Source organism: Amborella trichopoda, chromosome 6 (genome assembly GCF_054954075.1).
Source record: "Amborella trichopoda isolate Santa Cruz 75 chromosome 6, AtrichopodaSantaCruz75HAP2 v2.0, whole genome shotgun sequence".
Lineage (NCBI taxonomy): Eukaryota > Viridiplantae > Streptophyta > Magnoliopsida > Amborellales > Amborellaceae > Amborella > Amborella trichopoda.
In genome coordinates this window covers 33637097-33659900 of record NC_142341.1, presented here as the reverse complement: position 1 = coordinate 33659900, position 22804 = coordinate 33637097, and the positions used below count along the sequence as shown (strand labels likewise).

The window sequence follows — 22804 nt, the reverse complement described above, 5'->3', positions numbered from 1 at the left end:
CCCCACTAAGAAAACAGATCCCGGATGGATATACTTACAACATATTGGGACATTTTCAGAAGCCTCGTAATCATACCATATAATGATCGAATCATTCTTCAGAGTTTATTGCTGCAAATAAGTATGGAAGAATAAATAATTTGCATTTATGGCCTCAGACAGAAGACAAGCCCACTGACATCTAGTGCATGTGATATGTTATGACAGCATGACATACATCAACACGAATGTCAATGATAATACCTCTCAACATGCAATACAGTTAATTTCGAACTTAAGCTAATTTGGAAACAGATATAAACAAAAGTCAGAAATTAATCATGGGCAACAAATATTCATACACAGGTGCCTAGTGCAGTGCACATGCATCTGTGTTTGCATGTGGCATGTTTATGTGTTCAAGTCTATGCGTCTGTGCATCATGAAACTAACCTCTTTAGACACTTCTTCAGCTTCCTTAGAGGATCTAGCGTAATTGACAAGAACCTGTAATGAAATCACATATTATGTTGATTGTGTAAGTATGTGGGACAATTGCATAATCTATTTCTTTAAGAAATCAACTAAAAAGAATTTAATTAGAATTTAAATCTCATTCGGTAGAATAAAAGAATCCCTTTCTAATTTATTGACATTTATTAAAACATAATCCTCCAAAAGCGGTTACAAAGTAATATGTACAAACAATAAAGGATAAAATATTATTTGTACCTCAACAAGAAAGCAGCTGCAAATAATAAAATCAAATTTTTTAATAATTAAACTGCTGCTACAAAAAAGGTCAGCTATGAATATACATCACTCTGAACTCCCTGATGCACCCAGAATACTACTTTCAAGTATCTGGACAAGAGAGGAACCACAAAAGGCAAATTAGTCATTGAGTCTATCTTTTTATGTTTTTTAATTATTTTTCGAGACTTTTTATTCACCTAGGGACATAAGTAGTAATTTCTCGAATCTTTTGTCTTTTTATTTACTTAAAGTCTTTTAATATAAATGACCATGATTAGATTAGATGGATGGCCAAGATTAAGTCTTGTTTCAGGTTGTCTTATATAAGGGATGTACTCAAGCATAATGGATGATCTTGTTATGGACTTTTATTCAAAACCTTAGAGCAGCAAGTGCTCCTTCCTTTGTCTCTAGTTTTTGAATCCTTCTCTATTTTGGATCTTCCCTATCTTCTTCTTTGCTAAACCCTAGCTCAAGCTACTAGGTCTGCGCCAAGCTGATATTAGAGAATCCTGATGCTTGAATAACTAGACAAGAGAGATAAGCCTAAAGTTCACAAGAGGAACCACAGAAGAGCAAATTATTCATTGAGTCCATCCTTTTATGTCTTTTATTTATTTTTCGAGTCTTTTTATTCATTTAGGGGCATAACTAGTAATTTCTAGAGTCTTTTATGTTTTTTTATTTGCTAAAAGACTTTTTAAATAAAAGGCCATGACTAGATTAGATGGAGGCCATGATTAAGTCTTGTTTAGGGTTTTCTTCTATAAAGGATGTATTTAAGCATAATGGATGATCATGTTATGGAATTTCATTCAAAACCATAGAGCAATAAGTGCTCCTTCTTTTATCTCTAATTTTTTAATCTTTCTCTATTTTTGGATTTTCCTTATCTTCTTCTTTGCTTCACCCTAGACCAAGCTATTAGGTCTGCGCCAGGTTAGTATCAGAGCCCGACGATCACTAAACATGATACTATAGCAAAATACTATAGCATGGTACTGTAACCTTGACTTTTGTACCCTAGATCAATAACCATGCCTCCACGTAGAGAAAAAGGAGGAAAAGGGACAATCATACGACACTTTGATGCTAGTTCGCGAGAAGGGATTGCAGATCTGAGATTGGTTGAAACCCTAGCTTTATATTTGGCAGAGATGGAAACCCCATCTCAGGAGCATGAGATCGAGGCAAATGAGAAATCCATAAATCCCATCCATGATCAAGCTCCAATGAGAGAGGTAGTTAATCACACGGACAGGGATAGTACGAGATGAGAAACCTATCTCAAGGTTGAGATCTCAGTGAGCATTCTCCCAAATGTAATCCCATTTACGATGAGCCAGTTGATGAAGAGGACCCAGAAATGATCTACAGTGATTATGGGGACTTACCACCAATCTTTGATGTGTACCTTGATGAGGATTCGAGTTTAGTGGAAGAATCAATTTATGATGAATAAGTTGGTGAACCTACCTTTGATGAAAAGGAAGAAGAAGATCCTATCTTTAATGAAGAACCAATGTTTTAAAAAACGGTCCACTTAGAACCTAGGCAACCTAGACCAAAAATCCGCACGCTTAGACCCAGGCGGCCCTACACGAGCGGATGTACCTGGGCGGACGCACAGGGCTGTAAGGCTTGTTTCGTGTTTTTAAACCGCACAAAAGGGCAAAAGGGGTCATTTTGACCCCCAAGGTTGTATAAAAACATTATGGGGTTTATTTTTAACCCTCAAAGTCAAAAATAAAAGAAAGAAAAAACCCTCAATATATGAAAACACCCAAAGTAAAAAAACTACAGGGCGCCCAAGGTTCTGGGCGCAAGGCAGGCCGCCTCGGGGCCGCCTAGCGTTTTTTGAAACCTTGTGAAGAACATGCTATTGGACAGGAAGATAGTGGTGGTGACAGTGTTTATGATAGTGAAGATGGGGGTGATTACGCTGGACTATTGCTTTGTTTTGAATGGAGGGCCCCAACAACAACTCACCAAGTTTTAATGGAAAGAGGTTGTGGCTGCAATGCATTCATCTTAACCCAATTAAAGTTTGTAAGCAAGCTATCTCACGTATATTCATGGACAATAATACTATGCATATGTGCTACAAATGTTACAATTTTTCATGTGGACAAAACATGAACGTGATGGACAAAGTTTCTATGAGAGATGCAGTAATTTGGAACACATTCCTCTCTACTTTTCTTGAATTGGGTCTTGTCAAAATTGGGTAAAAGTGCATATTCCTCGTTGATGATGGACATGCGCATCTAGCACTATTGTTGGTGCCAGTTAAGTATTGCCCATTATGTTGGCATGCAAATCAGTATGCTTATAGCATTCTTGGAATACATTTCCTTGTACATCAAGGGTTAAAACCAGTGGAAATCTGTGAAAAGGATGGGTTCTCTCTTGAATGGTATTGTGCACTCATAGTTGTTGGAGGTGGGCGCGGAAGTGGGATCGGTTCGGGATTCGTCAAACCGCCATATAGTGGAAGCTCCCTGGGGTTAGGAACGGCGTCCATACAATGAACAAGACAAGGAGCGAGATCCTTAGGTTTATGCGAGCAAGATCCGATGTCAATGGGGTTTGATGTTTTGACTAGCAGGAATCTAAGCTCCACTATACAAAACAATGAGGTCGTAAGTAGAGCTAGTACGAGTTCCCTTAGTTAAGGAATCGAGGTTTAAGTATGTCATATAACGGGGTTTCCCCTGTTCTAATATCAGAATTCTTAAAGTATAGGAATCTAGTTCCTCGGCTTACTGGCCATGAGGTCAGTAAGTGCCATTTACCAGGCATCTCTTATCAAGTGTCCCCTGCCCTTAACAATACATTGATTTATTTTTGTGTGAATAACAACAGATTAATTATGTAGCTCTATAAGTTGGTCTTTCTAAAAACCACTACATCGTCAGGCCATGACACAAGCTTAACAAGCACCATTCTCTCTAAGTCCCTGGCAATCCAGAATCCTACCACTCCAGAGTCATCTTCTTCGAATGTAGTCTCCTTTGCTTCCATTGCTCTCAAAGGCTAGCTCTCCGAAGGGGCAAGAGGACAAGATGGACTACTCTCTCTCTCTCTCTCTCTGATGTAAAAAAGGTTTTTTAAAGCTTGAAATAAAAGCATATATTCTCATCTCCTCACAATTGTAATCAGATTTAAGACTCTAAAACAATAGGTAATCATAAATACAAAATTTTAAATGAAATGTATATTCTCACAACTAAGAGGGATGGCTTACACATTAGGACGTAATAAAACATTGGGTCACCCTAGACTATGCCTAGTTCAAATTAAGAATCTAAAATAATAGAACTTCATGCTATGCGAAATAAGGACTGGATTTTTACATCATGGAATTTATGATTCCAAAATAAGGGGAACTTCGGACAATGGCAATCTCTAACTTGGTATCATCCATTAATGAAAACTCAAGATTTTAAAGCACCAAAACCTTGGACCATGGTTGATGGAACCGGTGATCTATTTCGAAATAGAATTGGATTCCACCGATGGATGGAACGTGGTCCCTTTTTTTTGGGAGCGAGATCCCAAAATCGAAAAAACAGGGTCCCTACAAGATCCCTTGTAGGAATCATGGGATCGAGGCTCCAGAGCGGGATTGTCACCCTGCCCACAAGGTTCCCTTAACTATGGGTACACTAGAACGGGCTTTCCCTTATTTGGACAAATAAGCATACTCTTTTTTTTTTTATAAAGACAAATTAGCATACTCTTGATAGAGGCAAAGTAGTAAATTGAGCACCATGGCATGAAGCTTCTTATTGAGAAATTTACTTTGCCTTACTAATTTCTCATGTTGTATTTGCCAAAATTGACATGAAGGGGTTTCATGATCAGGCAGTGCCGAATGTTTTATTGAGAGGTTGCGATGTGTTTGATGTTTTATTTGGTCCAAAACAGGTGATTGTGTTTTCCATAAAATACAATTCATTGGAATTGTGCATTCACAAACTCATGGAGTACGATGTCAAATACAAGGCAGCCGCTGACAAGCATCACCAGCATAGGTTTTCTTATTTTGAATATTTTGTGTGCAGTATTGACTAATGATAGATTTCCAATGACACAATATCCAAAGTTTAGCCAGCATAGGATTGGACCATGTGACGTGGTGCAAAAGATTGAAGCTTACAAATTGAAGCTTCCCAACTTCTAATGTTTTTAATGTCAAGCATCTCATTCCTTATCGTGTTGATACCTCAGAAAACGAGCCGCCCAATTCGAGGGAGAATTCTTTTGAGGAAGGGGGGACTAATGCAGCCCAAAATAGTGCTCTCAACTATTAGACAAGATAGATAAGCTTAAAGATTAGATAAGGACCCACAAAAGGGCAAATTAGTCACTGACTCTATCCTTTTATACCTTTTATTTATTTTTTAGTCTTTTTATTCAGGTAAGGGCATGAGCAATAGTTTCTAGAGTCTTTTATGCCTTTTTATTCACTTACAAATCTTCTATGATAAATGACCATGATTAGATTAGATGGATGGCCAGGATTAAGCCTTGTTTAGGGTTGTCTTCTATAAGGAATGTACTCGAGTATAACGGATGATCTTGTTGTGGTCTTTTATTTAAAACCCTAGAGCAGCAAGTGCTCCTTCTTTTATCTCTAATGTTTTAATCACTCTATTTTTGGATCTTCCCTATCTTCTTCTTCGCTAAACCCTAGCTCAAGCCACTAGGTCTGCACCGCTCCCACTAATTCATGTTGTGAAATTAAGAGGCTCGAGTTTGCCAAGGAGGCGATCGTAATTTCAAGTCATTGCTTTTATCAACAAATCAACAATCAAAAGCTCAAGTAGCAAAAGGGAAAATAATGCAGGTGAAAAGCTTTGCCATGACAAACGGAAGTAACCTCAATGTGCCTCATTAGCTCATTGAAGACCTAAATCAAGCAAACTAATACACATTTGTACTGTCTAAAAGAAGAAACAAGGAGAAATATTGAGTTTCAAATTTGGCAATAGAACCAGAAGCCATAAAATCTAATTGTGCGTGGCACTTGCTATGAAATAGTCAAACGGATGCAAATTGCATCCAAGATATTTATTTTTTCATTTTTATTTTTTATTCACTGTTGGGACTGAATTTTAGGGACATTCACATAGGGGTTAAAAAGGGATTTTTATTTTATTTAAGATGAGCTTGGATGGATTTCCTAGTTTGTAGGATTCCATTATCCTATTTTGGTATGATTGTAATATAATTAGAAAGAGTGATGGGAGAGGACCGATTACGTGAGTGGTAGAGAAATTTCCTAGTAAAGAGGATTTATGAGAAAAAATAGGAAAGTTTAGAAATGGGTTAATGTGCTTGATCTAGAGAGATTTACGTGGGATAAGGGCTTTCTAAATCATCAGGGTTTTATAAAATGAAGGAAGAGTGGATGGTTTCGTGAGGTAGATAGGAGGCCTAAAGCTTAGGAGATAAGAAAAAGGAGAAATAATAGGTGGAGATATGGGTATGTGGTGGTTAACGTGATAGAGAGAGAGAGAGAGAGAGAGATTTTGACGTGGGGGAAAGAGAGAGAGAATCATTGGATTTTAATTTTAGTTTTTTTTGTTTGGCTTGTATAAAAGAGGAAGGTTTATGTGTAGAGAGGGACAGAGATATTTTTGTACAGAATTTTTATGAATGAAGAAAAGAGAGTTCTTCTTCCTATGGCTTAATTTACAGCCACCTCACTTTCTCCATTATTGTTGAATTTTGATCAAAAGAAAGGATTGTTGGTCGCCCAACGTTTTTATGCATTCATGCTCCCGTCGACGTTGTCGTGCATTGAACCCATAAGTACGATCAAACATAACATCAGGTCGTTCCCACTCAGACTCGTACGCTGATTTACGTTGATCTCCACTAGAACTCGCACAATATGGATCTAACACCGTAGATCTCATCTTGTTCGATGTGTGATATCAACTTTTCAACCATCTCCATCAAGTTGTCCATCTTCTTGTATATTTGGTCATGCTCAGCATTCCTACGGTTGCGATCTCCAAGACCATTCATCGTAGTTACTAACCCTTTTCTAACCATGCTCTGATACCAAATGATGCAAAAGTGTTGGTGGTATAAGACCAATGGGCTAGAAATGCAATCTTTAAAAAAAAATTCATTATATTACAACTCAAGGTTTATATGCATGAATATCTTAATACAAAACCATAATACATATATTCCAACCTATAAACATAGTTTATACACATTTACATAATAAATATTCAACCCTAATAGGTCCCTTACAAATCCCTTACTCAAAAATACAATTATACTAAATACAATATTCAAATACTCACAATGTACATTTCTACAAAATATTACATGACATGTACTTGCAATTCCTCATTATATCAAAATTATATGATAATTTCATCTTCAATCTTCATCCTCATCATATATCACAATGTCACATACACATCATACACTTGATCATAATAACCCAATGAGATTTCAATTCACATAAACAATAAAGTATAGTATTAAAGCTCATACCGCAAGATTAAAGAACAATCTCAATATTCACATAACATACTCAATTTAACCAATCATGAATCACTTAATAACTGGAAATACATCAAATTAATATGCAAACATACGTGGGGGAAGCCATGGTTCGAACCCCTTGTGCCCAGGCTACGAAATGGCCTTTTGAAGACTTAATTTTGTCCCATTGTCTTAGGCACGGGTGATAATAATAACTCAAAGAGATCAATCCAATAGGAAGCAAATGATCACTTTTATTTCATTTAACGGGGATCAAATCATAAGAAACATGTATCGAAATAGCCTTTCAAAGTTTGAGCGAAATACGACACAAAATAAGGGAGTTATAGTAAAACTACACCATGAGGTCTATAAGGGGCCACACGAACTTTTCAACATTCAAAAAGGAACTCAAGGGACTATTTCATATGCTCAAATATAATGAAATAAACCTCTCATCAGTTGTATATTCTCAGTAAAAATTCCAGAAAAATAAGATCAAGAAATCAAGGTGAAACTACTCAAGATTATGGAATAAGCAAGCTAGTCTACACATACCATGTGTATGGACTACACTACTTTGAAACTCTACAAATATCAAGTTTTCATGACCAAAAGATGAAGACAGCTACTGTAAATTAAAAATTACAGCAAGCTTTGACAATGGAAATGAGGTAGGAATTGAACTATAAGAAGAAAAGTCAATACTTTAGTAAAACAATAATATGGACTTGATCACACATATGAGGGACAACTCCATGGAAGGGTTTCAAATGGAAACTCAAGGAATAAGATAGTCTCATGGGTGGCCACGTTTTTGTCAAGGGGCTTTCTCTCTCTCTCTTTGAAGTGAATACTCAAATTAGGGTTATAATTGATCTTATAAGTTACTTTTATACTTGAAGATGGATTTGATCTTGATCCTTGATGCCTTAGATCAATGGCACATGAGGGGTTTTTATCCAAACTACTCATCCATATTTTATCACCAAGATCAATGGATGAGCTTTTGACACCCTTCACTCCATAAAACCTAGGTTTATAATCATTTTACCTTGAAGCCCTTAGCTCCATGTTTATTTCCCATTAAGTCCGAATTCATGTTTACACTTATGCTCATGGTTTTTAAATAATTTGTGAGAGTCAATAAAAGACAAGGACATAGACATAAAAGTCATATGGGACATCCACATATGTGAATAAAATATCTAATGACATCACCAATAGGATTTCAACAACATTAAAGTTTTACATGGGTCAAGCCCATAAGGTGGTGCCACATAAGATATATCCACATGCCACAAAATCATGTGGATAATAATATAAATCAAATTAATTCTCAATACCTCATGACTTCACACAATCTAAAAATGGCACGTCTGCCAAAAAAAAACATGTAACTTAAATCAAACTTAAGTCATAACAATATATAACACTTTAAATAACAAGATAACATGTTATAACATAATACTAACAAAAGAACTAATGAGAAATAAGTCCCCACATGGATATGATGTCAGCATGATGTCATCCACGAGTGGGTAGGTGGGGGTGCGACGTGGCATCCCTATGGCCACTTGGGATCCATGTGGCATCCCCATAGGATGTCCTTGTTTGGTATTTACGTCAAACAAAATTGAAAATCACATTTTTGATTCAAAAAATTTGAAAATATTTCAAAAAATCCCAAAAATTCTCCAAATGATTTTTTAACATTATTACACATTTTCTCATCAATATAAAATATTTTCTCATCAATTAGATTAATTTGAGCCAAAAGTAAATGAGATTTCTAGACTTATAACACTAGTCGAAGTCTTCCATTAGGCTAACCCGAATGACGTTCCACTGATGTCTCAAGCCGACCCAACGGACCTATGCTCCACAGTCTATGCTAGAGACACATAATTGGTCACATTAAAGTCGCTGAGCCATAGCTTCCCGTCACCGGCGTGTGGGACATGTTCCTACTCAAATACAAGGGTTCTCTCAAAGCACATGTGCACTAGTTCTATGAGCCCACCATTCCATACAGGGTGAATACTCTTTTAAATACTAGGGTTATATCATTCTCGATTGGATGCTCCAAGCCCTGGCTAATCATATCAAGTATGAGGCATTCTAATCAATATAGTCCTGACTGGGAGGTCACCCTCACACCTCCCTGAGAGTTCACACTCCCAAAACGCATACTTCAATGCGTTAAATACTTAGGGTATATGAATATGGGCCCTAGTACGTCAAGCACCTATTCAATCTCTCTAACTCCCACTGAGCGTAAGACTCTTGGCTTTAAGGCCTTGAAAAGCCACATCACCAACAAATAGAAGTCCAAGAAATTAAATACAGCCTTCTTTTGATCTTAAACAAGCAAAAATTCAACAATAACAGAGAAAGTGAGGTGGATGTAAATCAAGCCATAGGAAGAACTTTCTTTTCTTCATTCATAAAAATTCTCTACAAAAATATTCCCGTCCCTCTCTCTACAAATAAAGCTTTTATACAAGCCAAACATAAAAAAACTAAAATAAAAAGGCCAATGATTCTCTCTCTCTCCCCCATGTCAAAATCTCTCTCTCTCTCTCTCTCTCACGTTAACCACCACATACCCATATCTCCATCTATTATTTCTCCTTTTTCTTATCTCCTAAGCTTTAGGCCTCCTATCTACCTCATGTAACCATCCACTCTTCTTTCATAAAGCTACCCTCATGATTTAGAAAGCCCTTATCCCACATAAATCTCTCTAGATCAAGCAAATCAACCCCTTTCTAAATTTTCCTATTTTCTCTCATAGATCCTCTTTACTAGGAAATTTGTCTATCGCTCACGTAATCAGCCCTCTCTCATCATTCTCTTTCTAGTTATGTAACAATCCTACCAAAATAGGGTCATGGAATCCTACAAACTAGGAAATCCATCCAAGCCAATCCTAAATAAAATAAAAATCCATTTTTAACCCCTATATGAATATCCCTAAATTCAGTCCCAACAATAAATAAAAAAATAAAAATAAATATCTTGTATGCGATTTGCATCACAAACTCACAATAAAAACTAACAGAATAGGCAGCTTGACTCTCAAGATAGGTGAAGATGCAGATTTAATAGGAGAGCACCAATCCTAAGAGACACAACCAAACCTTTACAGTTGTGAGATGAGGTCTCCAGGGAAAGAGACAAACTAGCAGATTATATACTGCATGAGCAATGGAATACAAAAATGAGATACTTGCCAATACCTATCGATCCACAAACAAACATAAAAAATTACTGCCAATAAAGAGCCACATCCCTAGTCTAGAAGGGTCAAAACCTTAAACTTTCCCTTAACCTATCCCAAGCCTTAGTAAAGGAGGTGGGTTGGGTTAAGTAGGCAGCCAACGTAAAACTTTGCCAAAACATTCCATGAATCCTAAATCTACGTTAGAGATATATTCATAGGATTAGAATATTGGAAGTCAAAGAAGCTTTGAAGAGTATGAAAATAGGAAAGGCTTTAGGACTAGAAGGTATCTCGATAGAGGTTTGGAAGTGCATGGGGAAGATTGGCATTGACTGACTCACTAAGCTATTCAACAAGGTATTGAGAACAAAGAAAATGCTAGATGAATAGAGGAAAAGTATTGCGGTACCTATTTACAAAAACAAAGAAAACATACATAATTGTATGAACTATTGAGGGATCAAATTTATGAGCCACACTATGAAGCGGTGGGAGAAAGTGATTGAGCAATGACTACGGCATGAAGCGAGTGTATCAAAAAACAAATTTGTTTTATGCTAAGAAGGTCAACTGAGGTTATTTTCCTACTTAGGCAACTGATTGAGAAGTTTAGGGCAAAGAAAAAAAACATCTACATGGTCTTTATTGATTAGGAGAAAGCTTATGATAGAGTACCTTGAGATTTGATTTGGTGGATTTTGGAAAAGAAAGGAGTCTCTTGACACTACATCAACTTAGTGCGAGTTATGTAAGAGAGGGCGCTAACTAGTGTGCAAACAACTAGTGGAGAGACAAATGAGTTTTCAGTGATAATAGGTCTACATCAGTGGTCAACATTGGGCCCATACCTCGTTGTCTTAGTTATGGACACCTAAAAGATAAGGTATTGTGGTGTATGTTGTTCACGGATGACATAGTTTTGATCGATGAAACCCGAAACTGTGTAAACACAAAGTTAGAACTTTGGAGAGATGCTCTAGAATAAGATAGAGTATATAGAATGTAAGTTTAATAATAATAGGAGTAGAGACAAAGTAGTTAAGATTGAAGACCAAGAAATACAAAAAACAATATACTTTTGATATTTTGGGTTGATAATCCAAGAAAATGGAGATATTGAGGAAGATGTCGTACATAGAATTAGAGCTGGGAAGACGAAGTGGAGATGTGCAATCGTTTATGTGATCACCGCATATACAAATGAAGCCGAAGAGGAAGTTCTATAGGACAATTGTGAGACCAGCTTTGCACCATGTGCAGTGCATACCCAATACAATACTTGTTCAAGGTGCAAGTTAGTTCAAGTAGCAGACTCAAAAAGAATAAGGGGTAAGCCCAAAAGGACATGATTGAAAATAATGAGAAAAGATAGGGATTTGTAGCTAGGGGTGGAAACAGGTTGGGTCGGGTTGGATCGGACCCGGACCTGGTCATGACCAAGTCCAAAGTTATCGGACCTGCACCTGGAACCGAAAATATAATGTAGGACTCGGACCCGAACCCGACCCAAAAAATAAAATATATATTTTTACAAATATTTTCAAATATGTTTCATACATTGGAACTCGAAAATATATGTAGGACCCAGACTCGGACCCGGACCCTGACGCAGACCCAGACCCAGACCCAGAACTGACCCGACGTGATCGGACCCAGACCCAAACCGAAATAGTTTTCAAGTCCAAGATTTAGACCTGGACCCGACCCTCTGAGTCCAATTCTTTGACCCATACCTAAAGCCAGGTCGAGTGTACCCGTCGGGTACCTGATCGGGTTCGGGTCCATTGCCAACCCTACTTGTGGCCTCACTGAGGGTAAGACCCTTGATAGAGCAGAGTGGCAAACCAGAATTTGTGTAGCTGACCCCAATTAGTTGGGAGAAGGCTTTGATGATGATGATGATGATGATAAAAAAGCCACATCCTGAATTGATGTCGAAGATGTCACTCCAGTACAGCATAAAGCAATGATTTGCTAATAAGAACCTCATCCCAAGATGGAATCCCAGACTTGCATAACTAGGAAGAAATACTTCGAATGGACTAGATGGAGACTTCAGAAGCCCTTTGTCAAAAGGCAATTGATCAATAGGATGTCATGCTCACAATTCAAAACATCTCAATTCTGTATTCTTGCCCAAATCGGTGGACTCTTCTTTTATTATGTCATACACATATCAAATGATTCACGTTCCTTTGATATATTTCATCCAATTAGCATTTATAATATTTACTAAAATAACATCTAGAAGAAAAGATCTATGTTATTCTTACTAGGATTATGTCACAATTAGTGGGGACCAATGTTGCCATGAGCTTAACCACGAGCTCATAAGCAACAATTGATGGTAATGTTGCCCTAAAGCTTAACATTTATTTATGTATTTATTATGGAGAGTGAGGTCACCCTAAAGCTCGATATTTCTGCGACCTATGACATATTTGAGTGGGGGCCTATCTAGTGGAGGCATGATTACATTGGTATTCAGGTGGAAGCTAATTTTGTAGCTGACGGTTTCATAATGCATAATATCTAGCCGCCTAGTAAATGGTTTTCCAACTTATAAAGGGATTTCGTCGTCAGTAGTAAACATCCACAAGAGATCCCTTCATTTTGAATGAATTCACATACATTATCAGTTGTTCTAAGTTAGCATAAGCCACACATGCGATCACAATAAAATAAAGTATACCAACTACTCGATGTATCATTTGACAAATTATTTTTCAATAAACAATTCTCTGTAGCAATCATTGAACCACCATTCCATACTAAAGCATGTTTGGCAGGTTGCATGTAACAAGCATTGAAGAACAAGCTTGATGTTTATCTTTTGTATCGTACAATTGAGAAAGGATTGTCGACCCCAAATAATTGGGACAAGGCCTGGATGACGATGAATTGAAAAAGGATTATCTATTGCTCGTATATCAAATGAAATGCACAAGATGGTACTAGAGATTGTACAATTAAAAATCCAAGTTGATCAAATGGTAGATAGCTACAAGCCATATTGTTGCCAAGGCCTACTTACAGGAGTATGGGTTTCTTTTCTTTTTTTTTCCTTTTTTTTTTTTGAGGAGCAAGTACAGGTTATATTGGAAAACTTGCATTTAAAAAATAACAGTAGGAACACCATTATTGTATGTGCTGCCATTTGGAGCTGGTCATTACATCATATCGGCATGAAGATTGCTTTGATTGAGGGATGTTCATGGACTAACGTATCCTGGTCCCAACTAGGAATGTAGTATTAGCTACTTCCATGATTCACAGTCTTAAAGAACACCATGCATTTCAAAAAAAATAAAAAGTTAAACAAGTCACGACCAGGGTATATCTTGGGAAGAGCTGTGTTGGTATAACTCTTGATTTGTCTCTTCATTATAACATAGTAGTCACCAATGCATGTTGACGGTACATTGGTTTGTCAAGATGACATTCAAGCTATTTCATTAGAAGACAAGCAGTAAGTTGTCTTCAGTCCTTTTCTAGTGAAGGATCTTGGCTGTCTTTGACTTCTCCTTTCCTAGTTTACAACAGATATAACATTCTAACCTCTAAATGAGACATATCTACACATAAGGATGCTAGATTTCTATACAACACACTTCCTGAAAGCAGCTAGATGTCGCATCATTTGAGCAAAACACAAACTACTCTGCTCATGTTTCACACAGTTCAGAAGGTACACAATACTGCAGGTCATTATCACTAGTCATATGTTGTTCATGCAGTATGCTAAATGATGGGCACTTTTTCAAAGCCTCAACAGGCTGTTGGTTATTCTGATTTTCAATGTATTTGGTCTTCTCTCAGTCAAGAACATTTCGGATAATCTTAAACTCTACTACAGCCATCAAGACATGATAGCTGATATTGGCAGAGTAATGTGGATGACAGACATTCAACTAATAAAACTAGGACATTGATGTACAAGAATTCCGGTCCTCAAATAAAACTAGGGAGTCTTTTTCCTTTAATGAGTTCCTCATCTAATTGTAATTGTTTTTTTCCTTTTTTCCTTTTTTTTTTGATGAATCCATTGGTGTAAACATCTACTTAGCTGTTATGGCATAATGCTCTTCTATTTGATCAATTCAGTCATAATGACACTGTCACCAGGCCAGTATTACCCACCTCATATAATGAAAAGAAAAGTCTTTCAGAGTTATAATTACAAAGATCATATACTTGATAACTATATCAAATGCACCCTCTTTACAACTGTAGAATGCATAGCAAAATAATTTAAATGATGAAAGAGGCAACCCACCTTACAGCCAGCTTTGCCAAGGGCCAAAGCAATAGCTTTTCCAATGCCTCTAGAAGCTCCAGTAATAACAGCAACAGGCGCTTCAACACTTTGAGGTACTTCAACTGCCGCTTGCTCGGCAGTTGTGACCTGAGCTCTTATACCTGCAGGAATTGCTGTCATCATTAGAATCCACTCATTTACAACACAAAAGGTGGATATCATATCCAAATAGAAGTTATAGTTAATGATTTGAAGCCAACAAACACGTGTTATAGGGCCACAAAAGTCATCCCTAAGATGCAGAGCAAATCGGTAACTTACTAAAAATTACATATGCAACAAATCATAAAGCAAATTAAACCCTAAAGTAGTTTGGTTTAGGTAGACAACCCACAGAAGAATGACTGCACCTGCATGAACACAAGCTCCAGGAACACATATCAAGCATGCACATACTCGTGCATATCGTATGCACGCCCCCATGCACGCACACATAAGGCAGATCTGTGCACATGTGCAAGACACAACCATGCACATGCATTAAAACATTTGTATACGTATATACATGCATGGTATGACCACCAAACCAAAGAAATGAACTAAAGAAAAAAATGCATGTCTCTAATTTTTAGACTGAACAAGTGGTGGTGCCTACATAGGAGTTCAGTAGTGAATTACAAGTCTAGTCTACGATTCTAGCTACTTATCAAAGCCTAAATCTTGATATATACTTAAGCCACTTCATCTCCTCCAAATTCCGTGGAGATTCCTTCAAAAGTAACTTAATAAGCAGGAATCAGTTGGTGAGTATTGACCATTTATTATCATCTAACATTACAAATGCAGCTAGATATCTCTTGATTGATTAATGGTCAATTCATGTATCTAAACTCAACTTAGAAGCAGTGCAAGTAGAGTTTGAGCATTGAGTTCATATAATATTACTGGACATACAGGTTTTCATAATAACAAATTCATTTTATCTTTTTCTCATGGGCTATAATGTACCATATGGAGTTTTCATAAAAATTTCACAACACTAAATGATGTGGAAGCATCAGAAGTTGATGAATGACAAAATGCTTATTTTCATTATAGAATAACATATTCATCACATGGATAAACAAAGACAAACCAAAAAAAGAGGCATTTTTTGGGAGAAAATGATAAAGCTTACCATACAGAGACCAAGTGCAACAGTGCATGTGCAAGCTACTTTAGGGAACATCAAATTAATGATCTAGAAAAACAAAAGCACGCAGTACAAAAGCAGGTAAAGCCTACCTCCAAAATTAGCTTTATCAGAGTGAAAAATGGCAACAAAAGAACACAATGCAAGACAGAATTCCTCTTTTCTGTTGGATAGTCACCTTACTTAATGCTTCTCACGAGTCATGAGAGCACCACAAAATCATGGCAAGCATAGAATTCCTTGGATCCCTATCTTTAGGATCTTGAAATGATCAAATACCGGACTTTATAAATGATTCAACAAGTTGTTCGAGGGAAAAAAAATTCCAAAGAACCCAGACACAATATTTAATCTTTGGCCTCCACGAGAAATCTCATGTTTCATACAAATATCGAGAGCAAGCATCTCACTGTGGGTATTGGTCAATGTCATACTAGAACATCCAGCCTATCAATTACTAGAATGAGCATAAGTAACCGAGATGTAACTCTATTCTCTTATGATAATCACAGAAAAAAAGAACAGAATATCAAGGATGCCATGTACCGTGAGCAAATGCAGAATGTAAAAGCACTAGAATTTCATTTGGGGGGGCTCAAACAATTAAGAAGGACAGAATGAAGATTTGAAACTAATATCATGAACGAGCTGCCCTCATTATTAACTTCAAAATCCTCATAGGAAAATAGTGTGAAAAATGAAAATGAAGTGGGCCAAGATTCCCCATGTTTCAGAATTAAATTGATCCAAGGACCATACTACCACTAAGCAAGGATTCGTACGCATAAAAATCTCAAAACAAAATAAAAAAAATAAAATAAAATGAATGAGCGACTTCATGGAACACTCCCATATGAAGCATTTGCATGAACCGTCAGAAAAAAATAAAAAATGAAAAAAGGAAAAAAATTTAGGCATCATCAAGCAAACACCAGAAAAGTGAAATCACACAAAAATAGAGGGGACCCATCAACAAAACCTAGAGGACAATCATCTGTTTCTGGAAAGGGGGGGGCGAGAGAGAGCACCTGAAACAGAGGAGTAGGGCTTTGCAGCAAGGCCGGGAATAGACTGAGCTCTTAGGACTCGGCCTCGCAAGCAGCCGGAGCTCTGAGGAGCTCCAATGGCGAGCAGAGATGGAGGGGTTGAAGTGGTGGGTTTGGCAGAGAAACCGCAAGGCTTGAGTGCGACGACTTGTTGCAGAGATTGGGCCGCCATGGCTCTCAAGACAACCTCCCAGAGTTGCCGTCGAAAGTTGAAGAATAGTGGCGCAGGTAGAGAAACAGAAAAGGGTCTCAAACTGTTTATTGTTGCTGCTACCATGCATTGGAAACACCGGAACGGTCGATGAAACCCAGGAGGAGAATTGGGGCCAAGTCATTAAAAATTCAACTACTGACCAACTAAAAGAGAAAAGACCGAAGAGGTGTATTTCTTTTCTGGAATAATAAGAGCAGGCGGGAGGGGGAGGGGGAGGGGGAGGGGGAGGGTGGGGGTGAAGCTTGCTTGGGTTGTTCACCCACAATGTTTTGCATGAGTGGACTTGTAGTGAAATTTAGTGTTTTTTTCATGGAAGTTGGTGTTAGTTTAATTTCTTTTCCTTTTTTACAAGGAAAAGTTTAGGGATTGTATGGTGTGGGACTATTTTTTTATTCTTTTTTAGAGATTGTTCACCTCACCCTTTTTATCAATTTTTTTTGTTTTTTGATAAATGTTATCGAATATTATTAATGGTTAAGGAAAGGAGATTACATCATCATAAATAACAAGAGAATGCAAGATAGCACCACCCTTAGCCAAAGCATCTACCACAAAGTTCGCTTCACAGTAAACATGGGAGAAGGAAACTATTAAAGAATCCACTAAATCCATCACTTGTAACCATAAATGGCGTAGCTCCGAGGGGATCCCCTTCAATCGAAACACTATTACCGATATTTCTATCAATGAAGATTGTCACCCCTCTCAATAAAGCACTCAGTTCAACAAAGTTGGCCATCTTAATACTTATAAGGCCAACATAAGAGAAGATGATGTTATCCAAACTGTCACGTAGTACCCCACCAATCCCAGATAAACCAGGATTACCAAGAGAACTACCATCAAATTCAGCTTATAACTCCCAGCTGGCGGCCCCAACAACACACATCTCGGTCTACAACTGACACGACCAAGAAGGAATAGATTACTAAGGTTGGTCATGACATCAACCTTGGAAATACCCATCCTTCTTTCGTCACAGACAACCATGACCAAATAGAAAGCTTGATGACATGGATTAGCCTCTCCAGTGGCAAAGAGGTCCCCTCAAAGGTTCTCCTGTTCCTTTCTTTCCAAACCTCCCACGGAATGACACATTTTGAGATTTTCCAAATAACATTCCCAATTTTAGGTAAATGAGTAATATCAAACTGAGAGACAAGCCCTTCCACAGAATGAGGCAGCATGATATTAATACCAAGAACACCAAAGAGCCACCACCAGATATGTGCAGAATAAGGACAGTGAATGAAAATGTATGCTCCTGATTCCCCATCAGCTTTACACATGAGATAGACATTCGACAGAACTTTTCCCCTTTTGATCAAATTATCAATGGTCAAAACCTTGTTCAGGGCCGCCAACCAAACAAAGATCTGAACCTTGTGGGGAATGGGCCACTTCCACACCTTGGCAATATGAGGGCTAGACCATCTCCAACGGTCATGAAAGAAGAGATTATAACAGGACTTAACAGTGAACACCCCATCAATTTCAATCTCCCAAATCCAATCATCCACAGTGTTAGACGAGATGTAGATCAAGTCAAGTAACTCCATCAATGAGCACCATTGCCAGAGTAATACATTATTCAGGCCATTGTAAGGCAAACAAATATCCTAAGACAATTGATTATCCCTTCTCTACACAGCCTCACAAACCGTCAAATAAGGTCGTGTAGTAATCTCAAATAAATCAGGAAAAATCGATTTCAAAGGGTACTCTCCAATCCATTTATGACGCCAAAAAGACACCTGCTCACCACAACTTATATTCCATCTGAAATAGCCCAAAATCATAGGATTGCAGGAGTGAATAGCCCTCCACATATGCAAAACAGTGCTGCCTCTTCCACCCCCAAGCCAAACCTCGAATCTATCCATCCCATACTTTGCCAAAAGAACTTTGAACCAAAGTTGTTCCTTCAAATGAAAGTTGCACCACCACCATTTACACAACAACGCTTGATTAACCATTCTAACATTCCTTATACCCATACCACCTTCTCGTTTAGGAGTGTAAACTCTATCCCACCTAAGTAAATGAAATTTCATCTCTTCTGTACTGGAGCCCCACAAAAAATCCCGCATCATTTTTTTAATTTTCTTCGCTACCGATGCAGGCATGTTAATCAAAGACATCTGGTACACCGGAAGATTAGACAAACAAGACTTCAACAGAGTCACCCTCACACCCAGAGAAAGACACTTGTGCTTTCAAAGGTCCAATTTGAATTGGATTCTTTCAAGTATCATATCCCATACCGCAATGGAAAGTCTAGAGTCTGAGATAGGAAGACCAAGATATGAGATAGGGAACGAAACCACCTTGCAACCCAAAATATTAGCCAAATCCACCATCAGGTCCTCATCATAGTTTATTCCAACCATGGAAGATTTGTGAAAATTAACTTTTAAGCCAAGCGTAACTTCACAAATCTCCAAGAATCTGGTAAGAGTATACACTTGGCATGGCTCAGCATCACAAAAAATTAGGGTGTCATTAGCATATTGTAGATGAGAAATAACCAAGTCAGAATTAGAAATCTTAAAACCTGCAAAATAACCCAACCCATCCACTCTATTAAGCATCAAACTGAAACATTCAGCATAAATCATGAATAAGAAAGGTGAAAGGGGATCACCTTGGCGTAATCCTCTAGAAGCACTGAAGAATCCAATGGCACTCCCTTTAAAAAGCACAGAGAAGTGCGCAGAAGAGAGGCACCCAAACATTCAACTTCTCCACTTTTCGCCAAACCCCATAGCTTTCAATATTTTCAGAAGGATTCCCCATTCAACCCAATCATACGCTTTCTTCATATCCAACTTTAGCAGAATTCCCCGTCTCTTGCTCAGAACCCTAGAATGGACACATTCTTGGGCAACAACCACACTATCTGTGATTTGACGATCTTGGATAAATGCTGATTGAGTACTAAAAATGAGAAAAGTTAGGACCTCCTTCAATCTTTTCTGCTAGTACTTTAACAATAATTTTATAGAGGCTAGTCAGCAAGCTAATCGGTCCAACATCAGAAAGGTCAGAGATTATAGACTTCTTAGGGATCAAAGCCAGAAAAGTTGAGCTTACCCCTCTAAAGATATGCCCCTCATAATAAAACTCCTTACAAGCTCCAACAATTCACCCTTCATCAGCTGCCAATACCTCTGAAAAAAACTTAGAGGGAAACCATCAAGTCCTGGTGCTTTATCCCTTGGCAATGCAAAGACTGGCTTATGCAACTCCTCACAAGACACCTCTCTTTCCAACAAATTCTTCATTTCCACCGACAAGACTTTGAAGGGGACTCTACTTAGAGAAGGAGTGAGTTTAACCTCTTAAGCAAAGGCCTTTTTAAAATGATTAATAGTTGCACCCTCCATCTCAATGCTTAAGGCCTTTTTAAAATGATTAATAGTTGCACCCTCCATCTCAATCTCGTTATCAGGGTCTATCCCAATAATAGATAAGCCAGAGAGATCATCCCTCCCCTCCCCCCCCCTCCCTCCCTTTTTTATTATTGGTAGGTATAAATTATGAGCCGAGTGTTTTGCCATGCTTATGTCAGTGGTGCTTCCGGTTTTTCTGTCTTTGGGTGTGGTTTACTAACGCGCTCACCTTAAATAATGAAAGTAAGACACTTCCAAGTTCTGTCAGAAGATGCAGTTTAGATGATGGAAACTCTTGCAATGACCTAAAACTATGTTGCCACCCCTAATTATGAAACTTTAACCCTCCAAAAATGGTGTGGATGGAATTTATCAATAAACAGGTGAAAATCATAAAAATAAACTTGACATCTTTTTTTTTTCCATATCCATACATTCCATGGATTAAATGACTTAAGTATTTCCTCTATGGATTAAACTCACTACCCACATAGTATTTTCCCTCGTTCGGATATGAAATTGAAGAAAAATGAGTTTTGTTTAGGTAATTCATAAATGTATCCCCACTTTTGTATTTTTTTTTGGGTGATTTTTCATCGTATGATAAATTAGTATATGTAGACTCCAAGAATTCTGATTGAGAAAATGGCAAATAAATGGTTTCCACCATCTGACATTAATAACAAGAAATGAGTAATTATGTACATGTACTATAAAGACACCAAGCGATTTACACTACATGTAGTATGACTACCATGGGGCTAATTTCCACTATAATGAATCCTAAGCCAAAATTGAATCTAGACTATGAAGTGAAACAAGCACACAAGACACATACAAAGCATAGACAAGGGCCTCGATCGACCTTTACTAGCTCTATACACTTGCTCTTGTACAACTATAGATGCCCCTCAAGGGTTCCAACTAGGGGTTTACATAGCTTTAAGCATACGCCCACAAGGCATGTAAAACACTACTGCCAACCTCTTGGTATGGTAGTACCATGCCCCATCATTAATAACCTACCCAACATGGCTCATTAATAGGGGGTGCTAGTTTAGCAACCTACTTAGCAAGTCATTACTTCCCATACATGCCAAAAAAACAAAAAACCTCTCATGGTTGTTACAAAATAGTTATACATGTTGACCCCTTAAACAATCACCTTCATACATGCCTGAGGTTGTTACACAAGTCCATGTTTGGGGTAGTAACACTGTTTAAATTTAAATCCCACACTTGACCAATATTACTCAACACACTTTGCAACATAGGTGTATGGTCAACCACGCCTCTTGCACACAGCTCATGTCTATGTCCTGCTAGGCTATGCTACGTATGATTCGACAATCCAAGCCTTAGCTTGCTGGTTCAGGTGGTTCACCAAGTCCCACCAACCTAACCATCCACCTGCACCACTTCCCTAAGCTCTTGCACTAAAGGTCTATCACTAGCTTACATTTGTGCATATGTTAGTACCCTACACTGCATCATCCTCACTTCTAACTTAGGATTGGTCAAGACAAGAAAGCTAGTATAAGAATTGACATACAAAAGAGATAGCCAAGTCTTCCTGTAGACACCTTTCGTTAAAGAAATTCCTAAAAATTCCGATTCTGGATCCTAAGGACCACACAAAGCCTAGTGAGCCACAATCAACTTAGACTAGTTTAGTTATCATCATCATCGTTGAAGCCTTTTCCTAACTAGTTGGGGTCGGCTATATGAATCCTGGTTTATCATTCTCCTCTATTAAGGGTCATACCTTCAGTGAGGCCACAAGTCCCCATATCTTTTCTCACTACTTCCAACCATATCCTTTTGGGCCTACCCCTTGCTTTTTTCTATCATTCCACTTGAACTAACTCATATCTCATAATAGGTGTTGTACTAGGATTGTGCCACACATGTCCAGCCCACCTAAGTCTACTCCCTTTCATTTTATTCCTTATTAGTGCCACACTTAATTTTTTTCAAATGTATTCATTTTGAATTCTATCCCTTCTGGTTATGTCACTTATCCATCTCAATATCTTCATCTCCACTACATTCATTCTATGGGTATATTGTTTTTGACCGCCCAATGTTTTGCCCTATAAATCAAAGTTGGTCTTATAGATGTCCTATAGAACTTTCCGTTCATCTTCATTAGTATGCAACAATCACATAAAATTTAGGTTGCACATCTCCACTTTGCTTATTCAACTCTAATTCTATGTACGACATCT

The 22804-nt window shown here is 37.8% G+C and overlaps 1 protein-coding gene across 2 annotated transcripts in view; it reads right to left on the bottom strand.

The window, feature by feature from the left end:
* LOC18435010 (NAD(P)-binding Rossmann-fold superfamily protein) overlaps positions 1-17280 on the bottom strand; it is a 28456-nt gene extending 11176 nt beyond the window's left edge. For both annotated transcript variants that reach the window (XM_088869732.1, XM_006845067.4), the window contains exons 1-3: positions 16953-17280; positions 14751-14893; positions 433-486 (exon numbers count right to left, since the gene is read on the bottom strand). In XM_088869732.1, the coding sequence (XP_088725858.1) occupies positions 433-486; positions 14751-14893; positions 16953-17247 (492 nt within the window). In that variant the 5' untranslated portion in view covers positions 17248-17280. The remainder of the gene's footprint in view (positions 1-432; positions 487-14750; positions 14894-16952) is intronic.
* Between the last annotated feature and the right edge of the window lie 5524 nt (positions 17281-22804).